Genomic DNA, 24,038 nt, shown 5'->3' with positions numbered 1-24,038 from the left:
AATGCTTTGATGCACAGCCAGAGGGGGTGGGTATAAATTTACAGAGGTGATGCTGAGGCTTTAGATCGCACTGGACACACCTCACTTGGGAATGTTCAGCCACCCTGCATTCCCGACACAGACCTCGCTAGATGGACTGCAGGGTCTTCGGGGACAGGGCTACAACTCTGTAGCGCTGATTCCGTGACCCGCGCTTCCCTCGATCCAGCACGGAATCCCTGAGCAATTCTGTTCACCACACTTCAGAAGGGACGGACGTGCATGCATTGGCAAGGGCGCAGCAAGAATGATCCCAAGTGTTAAGGGAATCAGCTACGAGGAAAGATCGGAGAAGATGGAGCTATACAGTCTAGAGTGAAGAATGTTATGGAGGTATCTCATCGAGATATATATATAAAGTATTAAATAATGTGGCCAAGGCGTATGCAGAATATTATTTCAAGATAATTCAGAACGGTAGGACAAGATGTCAGAATTTAAATTAGTGAAAAGTCTATTTTGAACAGATCTGATTCTTAAAAAGTGATAATTTGAAGAGCGATAAATAATCCACCAGGTAAGGTTGTGAAAATCATGCCTGCTGTGTAATGGGCGGCCAATTCAATCTAGTCCATTTTACATCATCGTGCATGGTTACAATTACCCACTTGGAATTGGGTGCTCAAAATGTAGGTGAATGCTATACTGTGGGTGCTGAATACTGGAGGCACAATGTGCCTACGACCTTTTCTCGTGTTTCACTATTTCCTCGTTTCTTTCCCCCTATTGTCAGCAGCCTGCAAACAAGTCAGGTGCCCGCCCCTCAGCTCCACGGACCGATGCAGATGAAGAATAGGAGCTAAATTACAAAAAAAAGGGGGCTACCTGCAGGAAGTCTCTCAGAAAAATAAAGCAACAGAATAAAACCATACAAATCATGCTTATTATGATAAATAACAGTATATGCCAAGAAATTCATCCCTTTCCATCTCCGACTCTCTCCATGAGCTCATTCTTTTTTCTCTCCAGTTCTTACTCCCCTCAGACTCTCCTTCACACCTACCTCACCATTCTACTCCCTTCACACCTCCTGCTCTCCACCATTTTTTTCCCATCAAATTACCGCTGATGGTTGTCTATGTCTCAGCAACTTCTTCCTTTCACTGCTACTGAACATTAAAGCAGCCTTAAATAAAAGAGGCAAAAAAAAAACACCATTTAAATTAGAATTACTGAAATCCAAAAATTAATTTAATGCAACATAAAACGATTGCCTCAAGGATCCTGGTGGGATACTTGAGCAACAAGAACACAATCTTCGATTACTAGTGCTCCTCATAGTGATAAACGCCTCAATGGGTGGAAAATTAAAGTAGACACCAAGAGGGAGAAAATAAATGGAATGGGGAGAGGCTGAAAGCACATTCCAAGAGAAGAGTTTTTAAGGAGGCTTCTGAAAGGAGGGAGGGAGGTGGGATGGTTGAGGGATTTAAGGAAAGAGTTCCCTAGGACAGGGGTGAAATAACACTCAATGAGAGTGGACAGCAAGGAGTAAGTAATCCTGTGTTGGCAAAAGAGAAGGTGTGTATTGGCAATGTGCGGTCAGAGGAAATTGTTACGTTGGTATGGGATGCAGCCATGGAGGGGTTTGTAAGCGTGATTCAGGATCTTGAAATCAATCTATGGGCGGCGGGGGGGGGGGGAGGGGGAGGGGGAGGGGGCGGTGGGAGGCACAAGGAGCTTTAACAACAGCAGGGACGATAGGGGTGTGGGCTGCAGTACAAGTAAGTCAATCATATGGTACAACACTCTCACGACGAAAGCTGCCTGCCTCTCAGGTGTTTGGGTCCACTGCTACAACTATCTGGTCAGCCCAAGATCCATGGGATCCTCCGTCAATCAAACAAGGAGGAAAATCAAGACCTGCAGAAATGTTATGATGACTCCCATGTACGCAAAAAGCACAGCACCCAGCAATCCGTGGAGTAAACCTTTACATGTGGATTTCAATAGAAATAGGGCTTTGCTGGTTGATGGGCAGAATGTAGGCATCAGTAAATAGCTTACAAAATCCGTCAGCAGAGTTCAGCAGGGACAGTTGCGTCAGATGTAGATGATCAAGACAATATTCACAAGAAACAAGAGGAGAATGGAACAGTTATTTCAACATAAGGGTGCAACAATTATTTCAGCAACCGATTAAATCAGCGCTCGATTTGAAGAATATGAACTTGCTGCTTCCACCACCAATTAAAGTCAGCTTTCTGCCCTTTCAGTTATTTTCTGTATCTCTCAAGAAATTGAGTCTTAATATATAAAAAAACCAAAGGGACTACAATACTTGCAGATCAAGACTTCCTGTGCAACCATGTTCAATGGTTTGAACAACCATCCCCAATGGTTTGAACAACCATCCCCAGTGTTGAAAAAAGATGGCTGACCATTTCAATTGTAGCCCCTTCATCAGAACTTCACCAGCTCCGACAAAGGGTCCTACATCTGGAAGAACCTGACTTGGCTCCGTACAGATGTGGACGGATCTGTTGTCCAGCGCCTTCTCTTTTATTTCAAGTCATCAGCTGATCGCTTACTATGCAAAATTTATACATCGACATGCACTGGACGCTACACATAGACACAACTGATTAGCGTTAGGTGCATAGTTATTGCAGCGAGGGCTGTGTTTCCAAAGCATTTGTCCATCTATCATCAGACCCCAGCTGTAGCCACTGGTCACATCCCAATGTTGAAGGGGAGCATAGCTGGTCCCTCTGGCGCTATATCTGCAAGGAGCAGATCACGATTTCCGCAGCCATCCCAGAGCTGCTTTGTTCTGATTATTTCAATGGGGATAGATGGACAGGACCACAGCGCTATTTCCCGTCCCAAACTGGAGAGGAATGAGAAGACAAACGCTGACAGGGGCTCACCTACGCGATGAGATTTAAAAAAAAAAGAGAAAGACGATCCCTGGTAGATTGCGAGAGAATAAAATTACAACGTGTTGCAACTTTACCTAACAGTGCTCGCCAGCACCAGATTCAACAACCGTTACCAGCAGACCGTGAATCTTCAAAGAATGTAGCCGAGTAGCCACCAGTGCTGTGGGGTTTCACACAGGGTCTGCAGATCCTACAAGGTCAATGAAGAGATTCCAGAAGATCGGCGAGGTATTACATTTCTGTCACACGGCCTTTAGATCTTAGAGGGCCAATAAAGAGATACGAGAAAAACTGAGAGGCCATTAGATTTCTGTCTGCTTGGGGCTCGGCTGACGACTATCTACAAGAATCCTGTATTCTCTATTTTCCCGTGTATTGGTGACTTACTGCCTTGCTATTTCCATTGCTGGATACACGTTAATAAAGTACTTTCCGCAATGATAGCAATGTTTTTGCTTTGAGCAGCTGACCCTGGGGTTGATTTTCAGCCTTGTTTTCGAGGGGGATGCGGGACGATGACGGGATGAAAATCTCGGTGAACTACTTACTGCCCTGTTCCTGCCAACGACTGGCCCGCTGCAATGTTATACAGGCTGTTTGACCGGGCAGGGCAGGAGGAGGTTGGTGTCAAGCGATGAGACCTCCAGGAATACGTTCAACCAGAGCTGGCAACCCTATCTTCCTCTCCCCCTTGTAATAAAAGTCTGGAAGTGACTGGCTGCGATGCTACTGTTCAAACGGCTCCCATCAGTTTACTCTCCCCGCTTCATAGCAACATAAATCCGCTTCTTTTAAATGGGCTAACGCCTCCGTTTAACGAGCAGCGAGTGGCATTTGACACAAGCGCATTGAGAGGTGGTTCAATACTAGTGCAGTCAATTGCAGCCGACAGCTCAAAATACTAGTCACTGACACTAACTCGTTCCCTCACTGCCACAGGAAAAAGAATCGAAAGGCAGCTTGCAATTAGCAAGTGATGTATAATCATTAAGGCCGGGAAATTCCTCGGAACGTGGTTTACAGGGATTCCATCGCACTTTCGCTGAAGTAACGCTGGCGGAGCGGGAACAAGCCGCGGAATGCTCTGGCCGAAATCGGCGCAGGATCGTGACTGTCTGTAACCGATCAAGAAACGGATGATTAATTGATGCGATTATTTATAATTGGTGCACCCTTGTTGCAAATATTTACAAATAAATTCTATTTACATACACATCCAAAGATTTGGACAGTAAACCATATTGCATTTCCTGAGAAATCTTTCCGAAATTGTGACTGAGCAGAGTTTGCTCAGGTTGAGCCGTTACCCAGAGTTTCCTGGGTGGACGGCACGTGGCCTGATTCATCCGCCATAGTTGTAGTCTGTTTCATCACTGTCACCTTCAGCTGTCGTTGAGGCAGGACACTGGATCCTGCCTATCTCCTCCAGAGCACTGGCTAAGGAGTCAAGGTCTCTGTCATTTTGATGCTGTGCCTCCCATATGTCCAAGATTGTACCAGCTGGGCTGCCTTTAATTGCAAAGTAGCTCAGGTTCCTAAGAAGCAAAAAAAAGGAAAATACCACAGTCAGAAAGGTTGAGCACCTCTGCTGTCTAGTAAAACCGGTCGCTGCTAATGTCCTATAATCTCCAGTACGATTTAAAATTGACTACTTGACGGCTTCCTTTGTGTGGTTTCGCCAGTGAGGGACTGAGCCATTCAAATCAGAAAGGGTCCGGTTCAATTCCCCGCTCAATCGTGGGGTGGGAGGGGGTATTTGAAATTGGACGATGGTGTAAAAGGAGTGATAACGCAACAGCTGCCAGTTATACATCTCTCCCGATTTATCATTTCCATTCAAGTCAAATGAAAACGGGGAGAGATGTATAACGGGCGGCTGATCCGATATTACCCCTTTACACTATCGTCCAAAATCAAAATGACCTCCTATGTCGTCTTAACTGACATCAGTTAGGATGGGGGTTTGGGGGTCTCTATAATTGGTCTCAGCAAACACGTTAAAGGAGGGGAAAATTTTCAATGACGCTACTATTGAGTGATTTCTGCTGGGAGTATGTATGTGTGAATGTCGGCAAGGGAACAATCAAGGTTGGCAGTGATGCCACCCACATTCAAATAGCCAACCAGAGCTCAAAGTCTAGGTTCACACCTGAACAACGGCCACTTGGGCAAAGTACCCGAGGGCAACTGGCACCAATGGAGCTCTAACCAACAATACAATATCACCTTTAGGAGAAGAGGGAGAAGAACATTGGCAAAGACAAAAATCTGCTCGTTTAGTCCACAGATCCTGTAATCTACTGCCACTCTGGTGGCCATGTGATAGATTTCTCCCCCTACAACTTCTGATTGCTAAGGAGAGACTGACTGCTGACCCTGTGTCCATACTATCTCTTTTAGACCCAAGCAAGGTCAGTAGGTGTGGGCAGTAGGTCCCAAAGAACCTCTACATACTGACACACTCCCAGGGACTTCCTGCAAACACTGATACACTCCCAGGGACCCCCTGCAAATACTGACACACTCCCAGGGACCACTTGGAAATACTGACACACTCCCAGGGACCACTTGGAAATACTGACACACTCCCAGGGGCCCCCTGCAAATACTGACACATTCCCGGGATTTCCTGCAAATACTAACAAACTCCCAGGGACCTCCTGCAAATATACTGACACACTCTCAGGGACCTCCTGCAAATATACTGACACACTCTCAGGGACCTCCTGCAAATACTGACACACTCTCAGGGACCTCCTGCAAATATACTGACACACTCTCAGGGACTTCCTGCAAACACTGATACACTCCCAGGGACCCCCTGCAAATACTGACACACTCCCAGGGACCACTTGGAAATACTGACACACTCCCAGGGACCACTTGGAAATACTGACACACTCCCAGGGGCCCCCTGCAAATACTGGCACATTCCCGGGATTTCCTGCAAATACTAACAAACTCCCAGGGACCTCCTGCAAATATACTGACACACTTTCAGGGACTCCCTGCAAATATACTGACACACTCTCAGGGACCTCCTGCAAATATACTGACACACTCTCAGGGACCTCCTGCAAATACTGACACACTCTCAGAGACCTCCTGCAAATATACTGACACACTCTCAGGGACCTCCTGCAAATATACTGACACACTCCCAGGGACCTCCTGCAAATATACTGACACACTCTCAGGGACCTCCTGCAAATATACTGACACACTTTCAGGGACCTCCTGCAAATACTGACACACTCTCAGAGACCTCCTGCAAATATACTGACACACTCTCAGAGACCTCCTGCAAATATACTGACACACTCCCAGGGACCTCCTGCAAATATACTGACACACTCTCAGGGACCTCCTGCAAATATACTGACACACTTTCAGGGACCTCCTGCAAATACTGACACACTCTCAGGGACCTCCTGCAAATACTGACACACTCTCAGAGACCTCCTGCAAATATACTGACACACTCTCAGGGACCTCCTGCAAATATACTGACACACTCTCAGGGACCTCCTGCAAATATACTGACACACTTTCAGGGACCTCCTGCAAATATACTGACACACTCTCAGAGACCTCCTGCAAATATACTGACACACTTTCAGGGACCTCCTGCAAATACTGATACACTCCCAGGGACCTCCTGCAAATACTGACATACTCCCAGGGACCTCCTGCAAATACTGATACACTCCCAGGGACCTCCTGCAAATACTGACACACTCTCAGGGACCTCCTGCAAATACTGACACACTCTCAGAGACCTCCTGCAAATATACTGACACACTCTCAGGGACCTCCTGCAAATATACTGACACACTCTCAGGGACCTCCTGCAAATATACTGACACACTTTCAGGGACCTCCTGCAAATATACTGACACACTCTCAGAGACCTCCTGCAAATATACTGACACACTTTCAGGGACCTCCTGCAAATACTGATACACTCCCAGGGACCTCCTGCAAATACTGACATACTCCCAGGGACCTCCTGCAAATACTGATACACTCCCAGGGACATCCTGCAAATACTGACACATTCCCAGGGACCTCCTGCAAATACTAACACACTCTCAGGGACCCCCTGCAAATACTGACACACTCTCAGGGACCTCCTGCAAATACTGACACACTTCTAGGGACCTCCTGCAAATACTGACACACTCCCGGGGACCCCCTGCAAATGCTGACATTATGAGCCTCAACTTTGCAACATGGGCCTCAACTTTCCAATGCTGGTTCTCAGTTCCGATCTTAGTTTACATTCAAAGCACTGTTAAAAGACACGGCTTGTATCTGATCGGTGAAGCAATGTCACCTCACATGACCAAAGAACAAGTGTGCACTCTGGTTCTCAAACTGCACCTCCCAAGACGCACCGACAAGATAACAGCAGCACATGACCATATAGATCGGTCTCGCATGAGCTTTCTTTAGTCCCTTTCCCCAATGACTCAGGGGGTAATTACACTGCGTGGTTTGGCTGCTGTTCGGCGACTCCTTAGTGGCCCATTACACCACTGATGCTTTTTCCAAATTCAAACAGGCAATATTAAAACCTAAATTAATACAAAGGCTCACTTTCAAAAGGAGCTTAAGTCACCGGCTCTCCCAGTTGATTCCACGTACCTGTCTATGTGGAGCTTTTGTGCTAACAGCCGCCAGTCTTTGCCTGAAGCACTGGGAACATCAAACGTGGAACAGATTTTCTGTCTGATGGAATACGGGATCTTAAACGCTTTGGGACCTGCTAAAGTGCCCACACTGCTTGCAGCCTGTGCACAGAAGTGAATAGCTTCTCTCTCATTCTGTAAGAGTAGACAAACGTGTTTAATAATCGTCCACAACAAAAGAGCAGTTACATTTTTATCAAGCTAACTTTTATATCGAAAGGAAAATCACCTCCTTACACCAGGACCATTTCCTCAAAATATGCACTCCAAAAATGTTATCAAGTACTATTTTCATTCTGATGCATTATCTAAGAACCTGTCCCAATGACCATCTAAACACATGAAAAGTTCATCAATTGTGAATGCCTCATAGCAAACCTTGCAAGCAAACGAATACTGCTGATTGAAAGTAGTATCTACGTGTAGCTCATAGCTACACATATATATTGGCTGCAATGAGGTACACAGGATGCTATGCTTGCATTAATATACTCTATATTGAAAATCTCACAGGAATGTCTCTTTCCAATAAGCAATATGGTCATATCCAAATAATCAGAGGATATTTAGGCGTTAAACTGGTTTGAAAATGATTTGGGGAAATTGTGTTTCTTTATTCTTTCCAATTCTGCTGAATAAAGGCTCCTCGGAGGTAGGGGAAAAAAAGACAATTGAATTAAAATATCCTTTCCAAAAATGCTCCAAGAGCTGGAAGTTCTCCTACCCGACAGGACTTCAATTGTTTTTAATAACTTTTATTATTGCATTTTTGAAATACACCTCAATATGACGAGATGAATTCAATCTACTGCCGTGAACGGAGCAATGTTCTTATAATGCTGTACAAAGGGCAACAGCAAGGCTAGACTAATTATGGAACTGAGATGAATGGGGCTCTCACTTCTTCAACTCAGATGATGCCAACTACCGATGACATCTGTATAATTTCTCTCCAAGAAACTCGTTAAATGCCACAAAGAAGGCTCCGTATTATACTATGGAGTGGGATTTCTCTTGACAAAGGGAGATCATCACTGCATTGATGGGGCAATGAAGTAACAGTCTCCTAATATCCCTTCAGCCCTCATTGCAGATACTCTTGGGAGGGTGATGAGTGTCTAGGGCACAGTTTCCAGGGAGACAACTGATGAGCTTCTCATGTGCATAGATCAGGTTCGTAGGGGTACGTCAAGTGTTCATGTTACTGGATTAGTAATCCAGAAGTCTGGATCACTAATCCAGGGTACGCAAGTTCAAATCCCACCATGGCAGTTTGAGAACTCAAATTCAGTTGAAAAATCTGGAAATATAAAGCTGGTATCAGTAAAAGTGACCGTGAAGTTACCAGATTGTTGTAAAAACCCAACTGGTTCACTTAGGTTACATAGAATTACATAGAATGTACAGCACAGAACCAGGCCATTCGGCCCAACAGGTTCATGCCAGTGTTTATGCTCCACACGAACCTCCTCTCTCCCTAGTTCATCTAACCCTATCAGCATATCCTTCCAATCCTTTCTCCCTCCTGTTTATCCAGCTTCCTCTTAAATGTATCTATGCTAGTCACCTGAACTACTCCTTGTGGTAGCAAGTTCCACATTGTAACCACTCTCTGGGTAAAGAATTTTCTCCCGAATTCCCTATTGGGTTTATGAGTGACGATCTTATATTTATGGCCCCTAGTTCTGGTCTCCCCCGCAAGTGGAAACATCTTCTCTATGTCTACCCTATCAAACCCTTTCATAATCTAAAAGACCTCTATCGGGTCACCCCTCAATCTTCTCTTTTCTAGGGAAAAGAGCCCCAGTCTGTGCAATCATTTCTGATAAGTATAACCTCTCAGTTCTGGTATCATCCTAGTAAATCTTTTTTGCACCTTCCCCAGTGCCTCTGTGTCCTTTTTGTAATATGGAGAACATAACTGTTCACAGTACTCCAAGTGTGGTCCATACAAGTTTAAAATAACTTCTCTGCTTTTCAGTTCTATCTCTGTAGAAATGAACCCCAGTGCTTGGTTTGCTTTTTTATTGCCTTATTAACCTGCCTCGCTACTTTTAGTGATTTGTGTATCTGCACCCCCAGATCCCTCTGCTCCTCGACCTTATTTGGACTCTTATTATCCAAGCATTGTGTGGCCCCCTTATTCTTCCTACCAAAATGTAATACCTCACACTTATCTGTATTAAAATTCATTTGCCAATTACACGCCAATTCTGCGAGTTTATTAATGTCTTCCTGTATTTTGTCGCAGTCCTCCACGGTATTAACAATTTATTGTCGTATGTTCTTTAGGAAACCTGCCGTCCTTACCCGGTATGGCCTATATGTGACTCCAGTCCTATACCAACGTGGCAGACTCTTAACTGCCCTCTGAAGTGGCTGAGCAAGCCACTCACTTGTATCAAACGCTGGGCAACTAGGGATGGGCGATAAATACCAGCCTTGCCAGCGACGCCCACATCCTGTAAATTAATTTTTTAAGAAGACGATATATAATGCATCAGTATGAAAACGGTACATTTATGGACTGTGTTTTTTGATGAAATGTTCATCGGGCACCATCGAAGAATGGCTCAAGAGACAGTGGACAGTAGTTGACAAAGGAAGACTATATTGTGAGGGGCGAAGCTTGGTTTAGCCATAGAGGACACATTATCCTCTGTGAATGGAAAGTTTTCACAGAGCAGCTGGATCTAAGTTGGCAGCAATATCTGACCCCGCAGGACCTGAATTAATTCATATGCAAGACTGATAAAATCTGCGAGGCAGCTCATGTCAAGGACTAAAGAAAGGGTCACGATGAAGAACTACAGCAGCTTGGGTTCAGAAGAACTGGCCATCATGGATTTGACCTCGCTCAGAATTACAGCTTAGGACGCTTGCCCCTGAGGGCAGAGGATCTAAAACTATTGATTCTTGTACAACATGTTTCAAAAAAACAAAGAAAAACCTTCAGGATCTTTAAGCAAAATATATGAAAGGATATCTCACTCTCAAACAAAAAAGAACAAAGCACATTTCTTCAATATATTTTGCACCACATAGGGGTAGATTTTTAACTTGCCGGCTGGGTATAAAACATTCACTGCGGATCGACCTCCTGTTACCGAAACCGCCCGATTTTCATCTCCGTGGTTCCTATAACGGGCGGCAGATCCGCAACGCTAGTTTCATGCCCAGACGGAAAGTTGAAAATCTATCCCATAATGTTTTCAAGAATGGTTTCCTATGTCAGTCAGGAATATAGGAACAGGAGTGGGCCATTCAGCCCCTCGAGCCTGTTCCGCCATTCAATTCGACCATGGTTGATCTGTATCTTAACACCATCTACCCACCTTGGTTCCGTAACCCTCAATACCCTTGCCTAACAAAAATCTATCAATCTCAGTTTTGAAATTTTCAATTGACCCCCAGCCTCAACAGCTTTTTGGGGGAGAGAGTTCCAGATCTCCACTACTCTTTGTGTGAAGAAGTGCTTCCTGACATCACCCCTGAACGGCCGAGCTCTAATTTTAAGGTTACACTCCCTTGTTCTGGACCCTCCTACCAGAGGAAATAGTTTCTCTCTATCTACCCTACCAAATCCTTTAATCATCTTTATCACCTCAATTAGATCACCCTTTAATCTTCTATACTCAAGGGAATACAAGTCTAGTCTATGCAATCTGTCCTCATAATTTAGCCCTTTAATATTGATTTACATAAAATTGAACTTGGGGCATTTGCTTGGAAACATTTATTTTGTCCTAGTTTGAAACAGAAAGGGCAATTTAAAAATTATAACCAATTGAGTTTGAAATGCCCTTAAGGAATTGAAACACAGAAAGTTTCAAGCAGAAAAAGCCGACTCGCTAGAAACTGCCTGTAGACTTAATTACAGCGCCAGAAAATGAAACATCAGCATTAGAGCAAATCAAGATAAAAATATCAACACCTTGAGGAATTCTTCACACATAAAGTGAGGTGTGACCTTTCCTTTCTGACAGACTTGGCTCTCGCACTGGTCCCTAGTTCAACCCAAAACCTATGTTCCCCGGGAAACTTTGGTTGTGAAGTTTACCTCAAGGATGGATGTGTTGAGATGAAAGATCTGCTCATCGCCTTTGAGCTGCCGGATGCAGATCTTACAGGAGAGCTGTGTTGTAGCTGAGTTGAATCTTTCCACTGTAAAGGCACACGGCAGAGGCTGCTGGTTCTTGCACCATATGTGGGAAAAGGCAAATTCCTGCTAGAAATAGAACACAGAATCAGTCTCCCTTTGGAAAATATTTTTAAAAAATAGATCGACATTAGCGAGAGTGCGGACATTAATTTCTCTATCACTCCTGAATCTGAAGGACAGGCTAGGACAGGGGAATGTGATGAATATATTTCAGATGATCAAAGGTCTGGAGAATGCAGATGTAAGCAAGTTGACTTAAAGGGTCTTCATAGAACCTAACAATATGACCATAAAATTAGCAAGAGAGAGGAGTGGAGCTGTAGAACTGTGAGTAAAAGTGCTTCAAGTTGTATTGATTTACATCCATTAAAAAAAGAGCTGGAAAAATACTCGGCAAAGGATGGGATTGATGGCTGGAAGGTTAAATACAGACACAGGGACATATTTTCTTCCTTTGCGAAGAAAATTAATAATCATTTTTTTGTACATTTTAATGGCCAACAACAAAATGGCAGCCGAGTGTGGGCGATTTCATGAAATATGAATTAGTTTCTGGGAACACCAGTCAATCGTAACACATCCGTAACCATGATCCTTCCTCACTTCTTAAGCTGTTAATTAGCCTCTTAAGTGATAGAAATGACAAACAGTTCAGTTGGCGAGCTACAAACCATGTGATACTTGTATGTGATCCCTCCGGGAAAACAGAGACAAAAAATCCCCCAAAATTCCCAAGAGGCTCTGCAAGTGATAAGAGTTTCAGTTGTTGGGCCAAAATGGCTTGGGTGATATTCATGTTTTCATTTATGATACTATTTACATCGTTTATTGGACCACGTACACATGGTGTACTCTCTCTTCTTCACAGTTCTGTCTTCAAAAATTCATACAAATTTTAATTAATTGCACTTAAGTTTTAATATGGACTTAGTCGTTACTTATAAGGGGCGATTTTTCAATTTTGCGTCGCCAGGAGCGTAATACTGGAAATTCAGGGATGCGCTGTGGATGATTTTCCGACCATTACTTCAAAGGGTCAGGAAATCATGTATATCGGGGGAAGCTCCCCAGTGGCAGCACGGAGTTGGAAAATTACCCCATAAACTCAATCAATGTTCAAATAACTTTTCACAGTTTCCCAAACACAAGCCAAACAAACAGCATGAAATGACTACATTCAACTACAACTTGCATTTATATAGCGCCTGTAACGTAGTAAAAAGTCCCTAGGCGCTTCACAGGAGCGATTATCAAACAAAATTTGACACAGAGCCACATTAGGAGCTATTAGGACAAGGAAAACTTGGTAGGATTTAAGGAGCGACTTAAAGGTGGAGAGAGAGGTGGAGAGGTTTAGAGAGGGAATTCCAGAGCTTCGGGCCTGGGTAGCTGAAGGCACGGCCGCCAATGGTGGAGCAATGAAAATTGGGGATGCACAAGAGCTCAGAATTGGAGGAGAGCAGAGAACTTGGAAGGGTGTAGGGCTGGAGGAGGTTACAGAGATAGGGAGGGATGAGACCATGGAGGGATTTGAATACAAGGATGAGAATTTTAAAATGGAAGTATTGCTAGACCGGGAGTCAATGTAGGTCAACAAGCAGAGGGATTTGGGTCAGCAAGATTTGGAGCGAGTTAGGATCCGGGCAGCAGAATTTTGGATGAGCTCAAGTTTATGGAGGGTGGTTGGTGGTCGGAGGGATACCTGTCCTAATATCTCTTTCTGTGGCTCTGTCAAATGTTGTTTGATGACGCTTCCGTAAACAACAGCAACTTGCATTTATATCGCACCTTGGGACATTATACCTCATTCAAGGCGCTACATAAATGCAAGTTGTTGTTGTTTACGGGGACAATGATGGATATCAGCTGCTCACTTGGGGAGTGTGTAGATTTGTTCAATGTGTAGATATTTAAAAGGCCAAGCGTCTTTACCTGTTATCTCCATGCAGGCAGCAGGCCAAGTGTGTACTGGTAATTTCTACATGTATGGTTTTGTAACCCAAATAAAATGGGGACAAATAAGCAGTTTGTTTGTATTTCCTAGGGGTGTGAAATGGTAACAAATGTTTGTATCAGTGTTCCATACGTGAATAGTCTTCGTTATCTAGTTTTTGTATTGGGATTAAGACTAGCATACAAATTATGAACTTAGATAATTATAGGCACAGCATTAGTTGAATCATTCACGCTGTACTGCAAAATCGTCATTCATTAATAAAACCATCACACATGTCCTTATAAGCAAGTGTTAGCCAAATGGCACGGACTGTTGTCACAGTCACAGCAGTGATTTAAAAAAAAGTGGACAATCATCATAGAGCTAACAACATAAATTAATAATTATGGCTGTTGGTAGTTTTTAAAGTTATGATCTGGGATATTCAAATAAATTAACTTCTCCATCGTTTTTAAAAATACATTAGTAACTTGCAAAACGTGTGTACGCATCGACAACTATTTAATTGATTTTATATCTAATACATTTCCCAATATTGAAGCAGACATAAAAACATAAAAATAAATAGATTAACATGAAATATTAATATCAGCCTTGGCTCAGTGGTAGCTCTCTTACCTCTGAGTCAGAGATTGTGGGTTCAAGTCCCACTCCAGAGACTTCAGCCCATAATCTAGGCTGACACTTCAGTGCAGTGCTGGTGGAGTGCTGTACTGTCGGAGGTGCCGTCTTTCAGATGAGACGTTAAATCGAGGCCCATTTTGCCTTTTCAGGTGGATGTGAAAGATCCTATTCCTGACCAACACCACTAAAAGAGATTATCTAGTCACTTATTCCATCGCTGTTTGTGGGAGCTTGCTGTGCACAAATTGGCTTGCGTGTTTGAAAGAAAGACTTGCATTTATATAGTACCTTTCACGGCCCCAGGGTGTTCCAAAGCGCTTTACAGACAATGAAGTACTTTTGAAGTGTAGTCACTGTTGTAATGTAGGAAATGCAGTGTTTCCCTGAATTACAACAGTTTGATTACACTTCAAAAGTACTTCAGCAGCTGTAAAGATCATGAATGGTGGCATATAAATACAAGTTACTTCTTGTCTTCTTTCTTTAATATAAACAGAAAGGGTAACAGTTTTGTGTTTGATTCAGGTTAGTTTAGAAAAACCAAGATCCCAGTCATCCTTGTACTCCTCTAGATGCAAACAAACTATAAAGCCCACCATTTTTGACATGACCTAGCTCACAAAAAGTCCTGATGTGTACTTTTGGCATTAGTTGTTAAATCACCATTTTATGTTTGCATTCCATTGCAATGCCTTAAAGTAGGGACATAGTCAACTTCAGTAGTTGTGGATGCAAGAATGAATGGTTTCTGAAATATTTGGGAAGTCTATCAAATTCACTGAAACCAATCCTATTACTGAACTATACAAGTTGGGGTTTTTTTTTTACAACAGCTTCATGGTCATTTTTACTACTCCCAGCTTTTTATTACCAGATTTTAATTAAACTGAATTCAAATTCTCATACCACCATGGTGGGATTTGAATTTACGTACAATGGGATTATTGATCCAGGCCTCTGGATTACAGGTCCACTAACATAACCACTATGCTACCATTCTGCACACATGCTCGACAGTGCAGCTTCTTTTCATTCCTAATACTTATAACCGTTTCCCTTTTAGGGTGCTGCTGTCGGACCTACATTCACCCACCCTGCCTGACCTCTCACCTCCTGATCAGCAAGCTGCCGACTGGGGAGTGTGTTTTTGCGTTGGCAGCTGGCTGACCACCTATCAATGAGAACCCAGGAACAAAATTGATCAGGGACCCCCCCCCCACTGCTGACTCCATACTCACTCCGCCCACTCTATTACATCGAGTCTACAGCACAGAAACAGGCCATTCAGCCCAACTGGTCTTTGCCGGTATTTATACTCCACACTAATCTCCTCCTACACCATTTACTTCTTCCCAACTTGCCCCCATATCCCTCTATTCCCTTCTCCCTCATATGTGCATCAAGCCTCCCCTTAAATGCATCAATGTTATGAACGCGCAACACCAAAATTGGTTGAAATAACTAATTTTTACGTGTGAACGTGCGTTGCGCTGTGACCTCTAGGCTTGCACGCACGCTGTAAGTCGCACTCAGAAAAATGGCAAGTACCTGAAATATGGTCAGTGGTTTGATTCTCCACAAGAATTGGGGTATATCAAGCATGGAGACTTGAAGGCCATATGAGTTTGCTTTGAAGTGTAAAGTCCTGGGCTCGTCCAGCAAATATCCGCCCTGGCTTCTCTCCTCCGCCATCACCTCCTGGTATTGAAAGAACACAGCAGTTAGAATCTGCTAATGAAGAACATATTTTTCTCACTCTGCAGGAATACTTACATCTGTGATCAAAATATACAGACAGACGTTAAAAGTGAGTGTATTGACCAGTGTGCTAAATACACAGAGGGTGCCTGAAATGAAAAGTGTCTCGTTGAGGAGCAAAATTCATGAGCAACATCCACTCCCATCATGAACAAAAAAAAAACAACCATGGATCCCCTTCGGCTGTTCAGGCTGTGTCAGCCTCGGCTCAGTTGGTAGCACCTTTGCGTCTTGAGTCAGAAGGTTGTGGGTTTAAGCCCCTCTTCAGAGACTTGGCCACGTGACCTAGGCTGATAATTCAGTGCAGTTCTGAGGGAGTGCTGCACTGTCGGAAGTGCCATCTAGAATCATACAGCACAGGAGAAGGCCATTCAGCCCATCGTGCCTGTGCTGGCTCTTTGTAAGATCAATTCCAATTAGTCCCACTCCCCTACTCTTTCCCCGTAGCCATGCAAATTTTTCCTGTTCAAGTATTTATCCAATTCCGTTTTGAAAGTTACTGTTGAATCTGCTTCCATCACCCTTTCAGGCAGTACTTTCCAAATCATAACAACTCCCTGCATAAAAAAAATTCCCCTCATCTGCCCTCTTGATCTTTTGTCAATTGTGTTAAATCTATGTCTTCTGGCTGCCGGCCCTCCTGCTAGTGGAAAGAGTTTCTCCTTATTTAAATTCATCCAACTAAATATTGGGAAGACTAAAGCTATTGTTTTCATTCCCTGCCACAAACTCCGTTCTCTCGTCACCGACTCTAACCTCTCCCAGGCTACTGTCAGAGGCTTAACTCGACCGTTCACAACCTCGGCGTCCTATTTGACTGAGGTGAGCTTCTGACCACATATCCGCTCAATTACCAAGACCGCCTACTTCCACCTCAGTAACATCGCCCGTCTCCACCTCTGCCTCAACCCATCTGCTGCTGAAACCCTCATCCACGCCTTTGTTGCCTCTAGATTTGACTATTCCAATGCTCTACTGGCCAGCCCCCCTCATCTTCCACCCGCCATAAACATGAGCTCATCCAAAATCCGTATCCTAACTCGCACCAAGTCTTGTTCACCCATCACACCTGTGCTTGCTGACCTACATTGGCAATGCCTTGATTTTAAAATTATCATCCTTGGTTTCAAATCCCTCCATGGCCTCACCCCCCTCCCTATCTCTGTAACCTCCTCCAGCCCTACAACCCTCCGAGATCTCTGCACTCCTCCAATCCTGGCCACTTGCGCACCCGATTTTAATCGCTCCACCATTGGCATCCGTGTTCTTCAGTCGTCTCGGCTCTAAGCTCTGGAATTCCCTCCCTAAACCTCTCTGCCTCTCTCTCATCCTTTAAGGTGCTCCTCAAAACCTCCCACCTAACCTAATATCTCCTTATGTGGCTCAGTGTCAAATTTTGTTTGATAATCGCTCCTATGAAGCGCCTTCAGACATTTTATTATGTTAAAGGCCCTATATGAATGCAAGTTTTTGTTGTTCTTCATAATTTTGAACACCTCTATTAAATCTCCCCTTAACCTTCTCTGCTCCAAGGGGAACCTCTTGGTTGTGACTTTACACCGAGGCCCCATCAACCCTCTCATAAGAGATCCCATGGCACTATTAAAAGATAATGTTCTGGCCAGTATTTATCCCTCAACCAACACTACCAAAAATACATTATCAATTCAATTAACCTCACTGTCGTGTGTGGGACCTTACTGTGTGCAAATTGGCTGCTGCGTTTCCCTACATTACAACAGTGACAATACTTGAAAAGTACTTCATTGGCTGTAACGCGCTTTGGGATGTCCTGAGGTTGTGAAAGACGCGATATAAATGCAAGTTCTTTCTTTCTTCAATATGAACAGCGCAGCCTCCAGAGCACCAGGAACACAGAACCACTTGTTGAAACAGTATTCCAGAACTCACAGTTCATCAGTGCCAATCTCCATGGGACAACATTCTCCAACAAAAATGAGAATGCACTGTCCATACAAAAAAAAGGGAGCTTTCACATTGCACGGTTCCAGCCAATGATACATGTTCCATTCCCCCTCTTGTCAGCTGCAATCCTCGATATCAACAAGGACATCATGGATTGCAAAAGATGTGGAGCTGAGAAGCCATGGGAAGCCAGTCCCCTGCATTTTACTCTGACTGCATTCAGGTCTCTGAATGAAAAGAGGGAAGAGCAGCCCATGGAGCTCGTGCTCCCGAGGTATGAAAGTAATAGTAGGCTGTGTAAAAACTCCCGACCGCAATCAGCCAGAGAGACGCTACAGCCCCCATTTCAACCTAGCCCGCCCGGCTTCACTGGAGAGTAAAGTCGGGTGGGGTGTAAAACGAGCGTGCGGCTCGAAACAGTCCCGTTCCTGCCGGCTGGGTTAGATTAAAATTGGGGCTTAGCTCTCCTAATGTAAATGCTGAGCGTTTGTCCACGATTTATTTTCTGGCTACGACCCCTGGAGTTCTTTTACAGCTTTTCATTGAAGAATGAAGTTTGATCTGACTCCCTAGGCAGAAAGCTGCTGATTTGCATAGTGGTTTGTGATAAATCTGTCACACTTTCTTATATGACAGGAGAACTCCTTTCATTAGAGGAATCTTAAGAATTCATTTTGCCCTAACTTACGTCCAATTACTGTCGCTAATGATCATTTCTTCAGCACTGACAGCATGCAGTGGAGGAGGGTAGAATTTCCAGTCAGCACAAGGATTTTCCTGTCTTAATTCTTATCTTCATGATACTGATTTTTAAAACCACCGTTTTGGAAGCACCAGTACCCAGGACAGCAACTTGCATTTGTCTTGCGCTTTTGACGTAGGAAAACGTCCCAAGGCGATTCACAGGAGCGTTATCAGATCAAAACTGACACCGAGCCATAGAAGGAAATATTATGAGGGGTGACTAAAAGCTTGGTCAAAGAGCTGGGGTTTAAGGAGCGTCTTAAAGGAGGAGAGAGAGAGAGAGAGAGAGAAAGAGAGGTGGAGTGGTTTAGGGAGGGAATTCTAGAGCTTAGGGCCTAGACGGCTGAAAGCACGGCTGCTAATGGTGGGGCGAACAGAGTCAGGGATGCACAAGAGGCCAGAATTAGAGGAACGCAGAGTTCTCAGAAGGTTGTAGGGCTGGAGAAGGTTAGAGAGAGAGAGAGGCGAGGCCTTGGAGGGATTTAAACACAAGGATGTGAATTTTAAATTTGAGGTTTTGCTGGACCGGGAGCCAATGTAGGTCAGCGAGCACAGGGGTGATGGGTGAACAGGACTTGGTGCGAGTTAGGATATGGGCAGCAGAGTTTTGGATGAGCTCAAGTTTACGGAAGGTGCAATAGTTGAGTCTAGAGGTATCAAAAGCACGCATGAGGGTTTCAACAGCAGATGGGCCAAGGCAGGGGTGGAGACGGGCAATGTTATGGAGGTGGAAGTAGGCAGTCTTGTGATGGAGAATATATGGGGTTGCAAGATCGGTTCAAGGTCAGATAGCACGCAGAGGATGAGAATAGGCTGGTTCAGCCTGAGACAGTGTCCAAGGAAGGGGATGGAATCGGTGACGAGAGAACGGAATTTGTGACAGGGGCCAAAGACAATGACTTTTGTCTTCCCAATATTTAATTGCAAGAAACTGTGGGTCATCCAGGACTGGATGTCAGACAAGCGGTGCGACAAGCAGTGGAGGGGTCGTGGGAGGTATTGGTGAGGTAGAATGGATATCGTAGCGTACGTATGGAAACTGACGTCATGTCTTCGGATGATGTTGCCGAGGGGTTAGCATGCAGATGAGAAATTGGAGGGGGCCAAGGATAGATCCTTGGGGGGACTCCTGAGGTAGCAATGTGGAAGTGGGAAGAGAAGCCATTGCAGGAGATTCTCTTGCTGCAGCTGGTTAAGTAAGTGTGGAAGCAGGTGAGGGCAGTCCCATTCAGCTGCGCAACGGAGGGGAGGAGTTTGGAAGAGTGTAAGGAGACAACTAATCAGACTGTCCTGAAGTCTGCGAATGTTATACTGCTATTGATTTCTCTTTATATTAACCTTTAGCCTTTGCCTGTTAAGCCAGGAACTTGAAGTCAACTGAGGTGCAGTGGCCACTGAACTGTTGAACTAAGACTGACCTTAAAGCAATGGTCAGTTTAGTCACTTCAGTAAACCTAATTAAAAGAATTGTCAAGGCATACTGCAGAGAACTTTAATCAGTTGAAAACAAGTGCAGGAAAAACAGTTCTAAAAAGGGTAACATCTGCGAATACATCATCCTTTTTAGAAGCAGAAGATTGGTATGGAATAGTACTGAATGAAAGACAGACGTATAATTGAAAGTTAAAAATGAGGTTCCTGGGTTGTCATAAAAACCCAACTGGTTCAATAACGTCCTCCAGGAAGGGAACCTGTCCCACCGACCCCGTCTGTAGGGTTCAGACTTGTTATCTTCACACGGAACCAAACCAGAGTCCAAGGAGATAGAAAGAGAGAGAGATGGGGCCTATTAAAAGTGGCGTCAGTGTGCAGTGCAGGGAGATTCTGGCTGTAGTTACAGGGTGAATATCAGCAGGTTATAGGATTACTACTAGTAACGGGGCATTACACCTATTACTAACAGTTACATAAAGACTATCAATGAGTTATTGTCTTACTGTTGATTATGAGGGGAATCTGAGTGTGACCAGTATTACTATTAGTTATCAGTGCAATTTCAGTGAATTACTATTAGTTACTGGTGGAATCAAAGTTCCTCCCACCTCTGGTTTCCTCTCTGCAAATCCCTACCCAAACTTTTGTTTTCCCTCTTCCCTGCCCTCAGTTTCCCCTCTTCGCCTGGTCACGAGAGGCCTCCTGGTTCTCGGAACTACTCGCACAACAGCTGCTGGCGCAAAACCACGAGCAAAGATACTCAACGCCATACAGGTAAATGCAACAACATTGGCAGAAGTCACGTGATCAGGCGTCACGTGATCAGATGCCATGTAGTTAGAGCATCACGTGATCGAACCTCCAGGAATTCCTCCAACCAGAGTTGGCAACCCTACTGGTCTGGCTGACACAAGTCACCCAGTTTTGGTTGACTCAATGCCCTTGGGATGATCAGCGCTGCCCAAAACCCAAAGAACAAATTTTTTAAAAATGGAGTGAGGTACCAGAGGTCTGGTGACACCTGTGGTATCCCAGGGCAGGTCGATGCCTTCAAGAGAGGAGGGAAGGTGACTGGCTGAGAAAGAGTTTGGTTTTACAGGCCTCAGCTGAACTTCACATGCTCATTTATTGAGGCAAACCTCTTCAGTACAGTTCTCCAATCTAATTGCTGCAATAGTCATTATTTTTTTTTAAAAGTTTTAACTTTCAGAACAACGTGGCAAAAGAACCAGGGGAGGGGAAAATGAGAATTTTTAATGCAGCGAGTTGTTTTGATCTGGAATGCACTGCCTGAAAGGGTGGTGGAAGCAGATTCAACAGTAACTTTCAAAATGGAACTGGATAAATACTTGAACAGGAAACATTTGCAGGGCTATGGGGAAAGAGAGGGGGAGTGGGACTAATTGGATAGCTCTTTCAAAGAGCCAGCACATACGAATAAGCACCATACGAATATTCAAACCTTACAAATAAATGTTTCTCTCAGTACTTGTGCTAAAAAAATGAACATTGAAGGCTTTGAGATAGATGTAAAGCTACATGCGCAGTCAGTGAGTGAGTTGAAGCTAAACCTGGAGAAACCAAACAAGCCCTTTCTTGAGCGCAATACCTGTAGAGTACTTGGAATATCGTCCATGCAATACACTCGGAAGTTGTACTCAAGCGAGCTGCAGGACAAACGGCCAAAGACCGCGAGCTTCAGTCTCTTCTCTGCGCACTCTGTGAGAGCCTCACCCACAAGGGCGTATGTGCCGAGATGGTCCAACAGGACGTGACAGGAGTGAGCATCCAGCAGGCAGTAACAGGACGTGGTCTCGTCTTCAAGTGACATCGCTTCCTGCAGAAAATTGATTAAACACTGGCAACTGAGATGCAAATTAATACCAGCAATAATACACCCAATAGGTATAATAAAAACAGAGAATGCTGGAAAGCACTCAGCAGGTCAGGCAGCATCTGTGGAGAGAGAAACAGAGTTAATGTTCCAGGTCGATGACCTTTCATCAGACCGTTGTTATGTTATCAGTGAGTTGTTATGATCTGGAATGCACTGCCTGAAAGGGTGGTGGAAGCAGATTCAATGGCAACTTTCAAAAGGGAACTGGATAAATACTTGAAGGGGAAACATTTGCAGGGCTATGGGGAAAGAGAGGGGCAGTGGGACTAATTGGACAGCTCTTTCAAAGAGACGGCACAGGCGCAATGGGTCGAAAGGCCCCCTTCTGTGCTGTATCATTTTACGATTTGGTGATTCTACGTTCATCACCCAAAATGTACGTCTGATTTAAAATAATAAAACATGAAGGTGCACCTAAACTCTGACCTCGCACAGAATTAGTTTGGTTCCCATTCTGAATGCTACTCGCCCTTCTCAATATTTGCGTATAATTCCTTGACACGCATGAAACTTCTAGGACCGCTATTTTAACAGTGGGGTTACCCCGGTTAATGGGATAAGGGCTCCTATGCTACTATTTACAAATTAAATTCAATTTGATTTTCACCCTCTCTTTTAGATCTTACCACATTCTCACCCATTTTTCAGGCAAGAAACGGATGGCCAGCAACTGAAAGTCTTTCCCCTCCATATCTCACTCTAATCATCTCTTCATGCCTTAGTAACATTGAGAAAATAGAGAGAGACTTGTCATGGAAACAGAGATGCAGTGTTGCAACAAAGCTGGAATAAAATTAACACATGTACCGATTGCCATTAGGAGGATTATGAGCAGAATAATGCAATGCACAGTGCACAAGAAAAGAAATGGTAACAACTGTGTGGAAAAGACTGGAGCATGTTTGTAAAAATGGCCATTAAAGTTTATTTAAATATTAAATATAAAGTCTGATTCAATTCACATTAATGTTGTCTTAATTAACTAAGACGTATTCTTCAGTGAGCTCTCATTTACACAGTACCAGTTGGTTGTTTACATGAAGGCATAATGAATCTACTTAATCACTGACGCATGTGAAGTGCCTTATCCATTTCAAACAGATGAGCCTGTGCACATGCAGATGCACAGCGGGTGAGCAGAATCTTATTAAAACAGAAAGATAATATTTCTCTACTTCTCCATATTTGGGTGTGATGTTCTCACCTGCTATGAATTATTTGAACCATAGCAGAATAAACGCAGCGGCTCTTTGAAAATCTACACAGCGCAAGATGCAAAACAAAAGTCATAGGACAGGCTAAATTAATTACAGCGCGCCCAAAAACAGCAGTGCAGGAGCGATCCCTGCGCCCGAATGGATAGGCCTGAGGCTCACGTGATATTGGGCCACGGGCCTCATTATCATTGAGCTGGCGAGTTGCGCACACCGAATGGGCCTCCCCAGGCAGCTCGCCGGAGAAGAGGACTCGAAGATTGGGCTGCGGCCGCGACACCAGCAGCGACCCTCAGGTAAATCCTTAAAAGCCGGGGGGGGGGGGGGGGGGGCAATCGGGAACGGTGGTCACGAGGGAGGGTAGCAGTGACCAGAAGGGCGGGTAGCGGTCAGCAGTGATCGGGAGGGTAGAGGCTGGGATCGTGGGAGGAGCGGTAGCCGGCAACAGCCCTCCTGCTCCTCCCGGCTTCACACTCAGCGAAGTATAATTTAAATACTTACCTTCTTGGTTGCGATCTGCAGTGGTCCCTTTAAGAACCGCTGGTTAGGCCGCATGGAGACCTGGCTTTGCTGAATGCAGCTGGCCCGGTAAAGCGCTTTGGGACATCATGAAAAGCACTATATAAATACAAGTCTTTCTTTTAGTTCCTTCTCCTACCAGGAGGCTTGGACTCAACATAACAACTTCACATTGGAAACACAAGCAAACA

The 24,038-nt window shown here is 44.4% G+C and overlaps 1 protein-coding gene across 1 annotated transcript in view; it reads right to left on the bottom strand.

The window, feature by feature from the left end:
* Window positions 1-1,240: 1,240 nt before the first annotated feature.
* Window positions 1,241-24,038, bottom strand: part of LOC137336033 (netrin receptor UNC5D-like) — a 203,488-nt gene continuing 180,690 nt past the window's right edge. Inside the window, exons 15-19 of the mRNA XM_068001535.1 lie at window positions 21,827-22,054; window positions 15,904-16,053; window positions 11,673-11,840; window positions 7,569-7,747; window positions 1,241-4,456 (exon numbers count right to left, since the gene is read on the bottom strand). Of these exons, the coding sequence (XP_067857636.1) occupies window positions 4,264-4,456; window positions 7,569-7,747; window positions 11,673-11,840; window positions 15,904-16,053; window positions 21,827-22,054 (918 nt within the window). The 3' untranslated portion in view covers window positions 1,241-4,263. The remainder of the gene's footprint in view (window positions 4,457-7,568; window positions 7,748-11,672; window positions 11,841-15,903; window positions 16,054-21,826; window positions 22,055-24,038) is intronic.

This window comes from Heptranchias perlo, chromosome 20 (genome assembly GCF_035084215.1).
Source record: "Heptranchias perlo isolate sHepPer1 chromosome 20, sHepPer1.hap1, whole genome shotgun sequence".
Classification (NCBI taxonomy): Eukaryota; Metazoa; Chordata; class Chondrichthyes; order Hexanchiformes; family Hexanchidae; genus Heptranchias; species Heptranchias perlo.
This window is presented reverse-complemented; position numbering and strand designations above follow the sequence as displayed.